Genomic DNA, 6,266 nt, shown 5'->3' with positions numbered 1-6,266 from the left:
TGCTGCAACTACCAGAGTTCTCTTTGGCCTTACCACATTCCTGCTTGTGAGTTCGCTAGGTCAATCTATGAAATCTTGTAAAATATCTGTAGATCTGTTTGATTGAATATTTTAGGAATAACTTGATTGTGAAAACGCTTTAACTAGATAGTGCAAACAAAACGGAAATGGGTTCCAATTTTTAAACTCTTATAGTCATAGTAGGCGCCATTTTATTCGATTTTTAACAAATGTTACGTCACTAGATTACTCTTAATCCAACAACACTTTCAAATAAAATAACCAAGTTTCAGTTACGGTTAATCATGATTAGTTTGTAGCAGTAATACTAGTCGTGTGAACTTGACTTTGACGTTTTCCCACTACTTTCTTCCAGTGTGTTTGTACCTTTAAAATAAAAAAAAAATGATTGATTGTTTAAATCACATATTACTTCCAACAGCGAATGATAATAAATAATAACGGTACATACGTATTAACAAAAAAAAATTGAGACATAGTGTTTATACAATAGTAATAATTATAGCAATGAGAAAGTTAAACATTTAGTAATGAAATATAAAATATTTAAACAATATTAACTTGTTGTAAATTATGTATAGGCATATTTACAGGCACGCATAATTCCGTTAAATATAGATAGTGGAACGTGCTTTGAAAATATCGTTAAATCTAAGAATGTTATTTAAAATAAGAACTATGAAAATACGAATGTAAATTATACATAATTGACCTCGCTGTCCAGCAAGCAATACACGATGAATATGAACACGCCCTGCAAAGAGTTCAATATCACAAAAATGTACTCCATAAAGATGGTGTCGTCGTTTACCGCTAAAGGTCCGAATATCCATGTTACACCGAGAATAGGAACCAGAAAGAGCGTCCCTTTCAATGATTTTCTAAAAAAATGAATACAACAGAAAGAGAGTAAAGTATAACTACCGGTTAATCGTTAATAGACTATCAAATTTTATATATAAAGAAAAAAAAAACATGCGACATGCTTAAATATGGTAATGATGATATCACATTATGACCATATGTAATAGACACGGATAGAAAAATACGAAAAACCTTTTTTTTCCCATAAAATCGCTACACTTGGACACAAAGTTTTCACTGCTATCGTTAAGCCTCATTTCAATAAAATTGCTACACTTAACTACAATGTGTTCACTTCAACCGAAGGCTCACCAATTTGACGGACCAATCAGCATCATCCGAAAGCTGTCGGTGAAGGCCTCTAGCGATCTTATGTAAACAGAGCTTTTTTATTTTTATGCAAAGAAAATTAAGCTTTATGCAAAGAATTTAAAATGATCATGAGAAGAATATTTTATTCGTAAGCTACTATTTAAAACAATTCTCTAATAATGTATATTCAATAGGCAAAATTAAGCAATTCAGATTTGTATTTTAATGCTCAAGAATTTTATATATAACTTTTGAATGTAAATTAATAATTGTAATTACTTAAGCTGTTTGTAGTCTTGCTTTTTGCTTTCCGATGCTTGCACGTTTGTTCCAGCTCGACGATAGATAATATGAACCATGATAATAAGCACCGTCATACTAAACTTAAGGAGAAAATGAATAATGGACAAGACACATATCATAAAGAAGTGCAGTGCCAAGTACCTGTTCAAAGTACATAACATCTGAAGTATTACTACCTCTAATTTTAATAAATTAATTCAGAACCATGCTATGAAATGATGATAATGATGTTGATGTGTTGTTGTTGTTGTTGTGTTGGTGTTGTTGTTGATGATGATGATGATAATGCCGATGATGGTAACATAGTAGGCCTAATATCACAATAGTCTTAAAACATTCCAAGGCAGTAAAAATCGTAAAATTCGCAACATTCATTTTTTCTTTGTTGTCATTATGATTTATTAGACTAGGCCTAGTTACATGGTCAGATCCAATCGACGATTATAATGAAATGAGGAATAAATTTATCCATTAAATGCTAAATTAAATATTGCAGTTTTTCTAACTTACCACGATAATTATTAAAGCTGGAGCAACAATGATCCATGAGAGGTCTTTGTCCAGCCAACAACTTAAACGAAACAAAAGAAGATCTTTCTCATTGATAAAAACAGTAAATTTAAAATATAACTTTCTATATCATTTTCCAATCCAATCTAATCCAATCCAATCCAAACTTTAACTTATAAGACACATCATACAGTCTCAATGTGCCAATTTGAGGAAGTTTTCAGAAGAAAAAAAATGAACAAAGAAGAAAACAATATACAAAGAGGAGAGGTCATGACAATATGCCCCTTTATAAGTCCACCATTATTACCACTAAAAAGCAGGTAATAGAAAAGGGAGAGAAGAAAACCAAAAACTGAAATAAAAGGAGATGTCAAGTGACTTGTCACGTGTTGAATTTAGATTCACGAAGTTTGTGGCAATATCATTCCAAAGTCTAGGAGCACCAACTGAAAAAGCTCTATCATCGATTGTCGTGTGACTGGAGTTTAAACTGTAAGGATTGATACAGAGGTAGTTGATATCAAACTGCATTATCATCAATCGTATACAGTTTGTTGAATTGTAACTTAGTTCTTATCTTGCCTCTAAAAAAAGATTTTATATATATAAAAAAGTTTTGAATTTCATTTGTTACCATATTCATAAAGGGTGACCCTCAGTGTATCTAGAAGGTCGGCTGATATTCAGGACACTCTGAAATAAATGAACCAATGTTGATACAAAACACATTACGAGGTTAGTGTGTGGAGATGTTTTTAGTCATGAAAAAAAAGCCTGTACTGACACAGGATTTATAAGCCCTGGGATTTGAAAGCAAGCATCTTGGATTGGATTGGATTTATTCTGTGTAAACACCAAGGATAGCCCACAAGAGTCTAGAAAAAGACTTATTTCCAGTGGAGCCCTTCTGCTGGTGATTGGGCGGTACACCGGGAGACAATCCCCTACTGTTTTCCGAATGTACTGCGTTCTTTAACGTGCACATGGGCCATCAATGCAGACGGGACCAACGGCTTAAACGTCTCATCAGAAAGACGGTGCGCTATTATAACTTGTATTTCAGTCCTCCAGCTTAAATACACGGAGAGGCAGCGATGGGAATTGAACCGGGACCTAGAGATCGCCACGGTTTAGCGCACACACAGTGGCTACCACCAGATTAGCCTACTGATCTAAGCTGCTCTTACATTACGACATCAATCTCCATTCCATATTCAATCATCACTCCTTACGATATCAATCTCCACTCCATATTTAAATTAGAGAAGCAACAGTTTTAACTTTTTGGCTTACTAATCATTATTTCCGTATAAATCATATGCGAATGTAGCAGCAGGTACAATTATGATAATTGATGATATATAACAACAGATCATGTAATTTCTCAATTTGTTGTGTGGACTTGGCGTTGTGTAGATTACTTTAAATACAAGAAAGACAGCTTCTCCAAGCATCCAGAAAAAGATGTTCATCAGGAGAAGGTGCAGGCAAATCGCGATGACCTTACAAATCTTCTGTTTTAAGAGAAAAACAAAATAATGATAACGTTAATGTCCATAATAAAAATTTCATTTCGTATATTTCCCGTCAAAGTATAAGGTCCCTTCATACCCGCTACTGTAATCATTAACTTAAATTTAAAATCTCTTATTTAAAATATATGTACAGCATATGTTATTTTTGTAATTATATATATAATCATATATATTCTGGGTTATTTTAATTTTATTTCTAATGGCCAAGAATTCACAATAGCGACTCAATATCTGGATAGGCGACAATCACTTCACATGACGAACATGATTCTCCACGTACCGAGTGGCGTGGAGCTTATGGATTGGAGTTATAATAATAATTTATAAATTTTTATATTTATATAGTTTATATTTTTGTAATTAATCATCTCAATTATGATTGAATAAATTATAATATAAAATTTTCGTTATAATATACCAGAAAACAATACTGACCGTGTCATCAACTTTGTCGATTCCAACTAGAAACAAGACGTAGAAGGCAAGCATGTTGCCAATCAAGTTCTTATGTATGTTGTTCCGAAGAGACTTCCACAATGATCTAAGTTCATAAACAAATACATATAGGCCTATATATATATATATATATATAAATTGATTGTCAGCTTTTGGACAGCGCTAGTCTCATATTTATTATATCTTATTTATTTAGCTCATCTGTGTTAACCTTTTATTTCAAGACAATAGTAAATATTATTATTATTATTATTATTAGTATCGCACATGATCAATATCCAATAGAATTATAATAATAATAGGTATAAAGATAATGATATTAAATGTTAATGATAATAATAATTATTAGTATTATTACTATAATTATTCTTATTATTATCATTATATTTAACTGTATAATAAATGTAAAAGTTATACTTGTTTATCATGTATACAATTTCAGTGATAATTAGCAGAGTGATAGACAGTATTAAACCGATATTGGTCAGCGTTGACAGAGCCTTGGTATGCTATGCTATTATAGTATAATAATAATAATAATAATAATAATAATAATAATAATAATAATAATAATAATAATAACAATAATAATAATAATAATAATAATAATAATAGGTATAAAGATAATGATATTAAATGTTAATGATAATAATAATATTAATTATTATTATTATTATAATTATTCTTATTATTATCATTATATTTAACTGTATAATAAATGTAAAAGTTATACTTGTTTATCATGTATACAATTTCAGTGATAATTAGCAGAGTGATAGACAGTATTAAACCGATATTGGTCAGCGTTGACAGAGCCTTGGTATGCTGTGAATTTGGCTGAAATAAAAACAAATATAGAAGATCAAACATAGGATCAAGTGTTTCAATCAGCAGTTGCTTTGAAAAAAAATTGCCGCCAATTGGTTGAACAAGTCTGACAGGGTATTCCCATCTCGGGGTAGTATTTTTTTAAACGTTTCATTTCATTGCGTGTATACAAAATCAGTCCAGTCGGACCTCTTGCAGTTGAATACTCTTTGGGTGTAGAAGTAAGAAATTAGAATACCTCGTATGACGTAACCTGCATTAGAATGCCGAAGCTTGTCAGGTGATTACATTTACATAAAACCTTCGTATCATTGACGTAGACAACGTAACAACCTGATGTTGACCATTCCCTGGACAAATTCAACAAAACATTTCATATATTACGTAATTCTAGGTTTGAAGAGTGAATTTGTTTCAAAATAGTAGTAGTAGTAGTGGTAGTAGTAGTGGTAGTAGTAGTAGTAGTAGTGGTAGTGGTAGTGGTAGTGGTAGTGGTAGTGGTAGTGGTAGCGGTAGCGGTAGCGGTAGCGGTAATGAACTTGAAATATTTTAAACAAAAAAAAAAGAATTGCTATAAAGGATATCTTACTGCATTTCAAGGTCGACGAACCCACACACCACCGCAAGATTAATATTTCTCAACTTCAGAGATTCGATCAGCATTTCATCAGCCTTCAACATCTTTTAAAATTTGAATTATGCATTGTAACTATAATTGCAATCAATATTGATGGTACAGTACATGTCCAGTACTAATTTTAATGTCTTTATCTACAATTTCTCTATAACTACATATATATAGTAGACATCAAAATAATGATGAGCTGCACGTATGTTCCAAATAAGTATAACATGTGAGTCAAGCACGAAAATAAATGACAGAGGTTGACGTGTGACAAAACATAAAATATATATTATTTAATAGAAAAACGAATAAATTATTTCGTCCTGTCCTCAGGACTTCTTCAGCGTTAATGAAATGTACAGAACTATTGGCATCATATAAACAAAGCAATCATAAAGATGACTAGATAGAGGCGGAGAAAAACCCCGTTAAAAGTCAAATTAATCAATCCTATACATAGTATATTGCTATAAACATCATATAGATAAGAGAAAAAGACGAGCATAAATATATGTGTGAATGGAATAAATTATCAAGTACACAGAATAGCATAAAGTTAATCTACCAAAGAGCCAAACAAGGGCAGCTGAAATGCATGACAGTTACAAGCATGAATAGGGGAGACTGATAAATCTCAGGCAAAATGTAGAAATGCTATTTCAAAAAAGAATATTCGCTCATAAAGCCTAAGTCTTTGTTTAAACCTTTAATATGAGATTTAAGACGAATAATATATATTTTATGTTCTGTCACACGTCAACACGTCAACCTCTGTCATTTATTTTCGTACTTGACTCACATGTTTTATA

The 6,266-nt window shown here is 31.5% G+C and overlaps 1 protein-coding gene across 5 annotated transcripts in view; it reads right to left on the bottom strand.

The window, feature by feature from the left end:
• Positions 1 to 113: 113 nt before the first annotated feature.
• Positions 114 to 6,266, bottom strand: part of LOC117114130 (adhesion G protein-coupled receptor L2-like) — a 29,805-nt gene continuing 23,652 nt past the window's right edge. For 4 of the 5 annotated variants that reach the window (XM_033257681.1, XM_033257679.1, XM_033257680.1 and 1 more), the window contains 9 exons: positions 5,422 to 5,513; positions 5,071 to 5,182; positions 4,738 to 4,841; positions 3,984 to 4,089; positions 3,307 to 3,527; positions 2,011 to 2,071; positions 1,477 to 1,580; positions 734 to 902; positions 114 to 387 (listed from right to left, as the gene is read on the bottom strand). In XM_033257681.1, the coding sequence (XP_033113572.1) occupies positions 310 to 387; positions 734 to 902; positions 1,477 to 1,580; positions 2,011 to 2,071; positions 3,307 to 3,527; positions 3,984 to 4,089; positions 4,738 to 4,841; positions 5,071 to 5,182; positions 5,422 to 5,513 (1,047 nt within the window). In that variant the 3' untranslated portion in view covers positions 114 to 309. Of the gene's footprint in view, positions 388 to 733; positions 903 to 1,476; positions 1,581 to 2,010; positions 2,072 to 3,306; positions 3,528 to 3,983; positions 4,090 to 4,737; positions 4,842 to 5,070; positions 5,183 to 5,421; positions 5,514 to 6,266 lie in introns of those variants that run through there. The other variant, XM_033257682.1, reaches the window with a different exon arrangement.

Source organism: Anneissia japonica, unplaced genomic scaffold (genome assembly GCF_011630105.1).
Source record: "Anneissia japonica isolate Jap-2015-1 unplaced genomic scaffold, ASM1163010v1 scaffold287840_len1291095_cov163, whole genome shotgun sequence".
Classification (NCBI taxonomy): domain Eukaryota; kingdom Metazoa; phylum Echinodermata; class Crinoidea; order Comatulida; family Comatulidae; genus Anneissia; species Anneissia japonica.
This window is presented reverse-complemented; position numbering and strand designations above follow the sequence as displayed.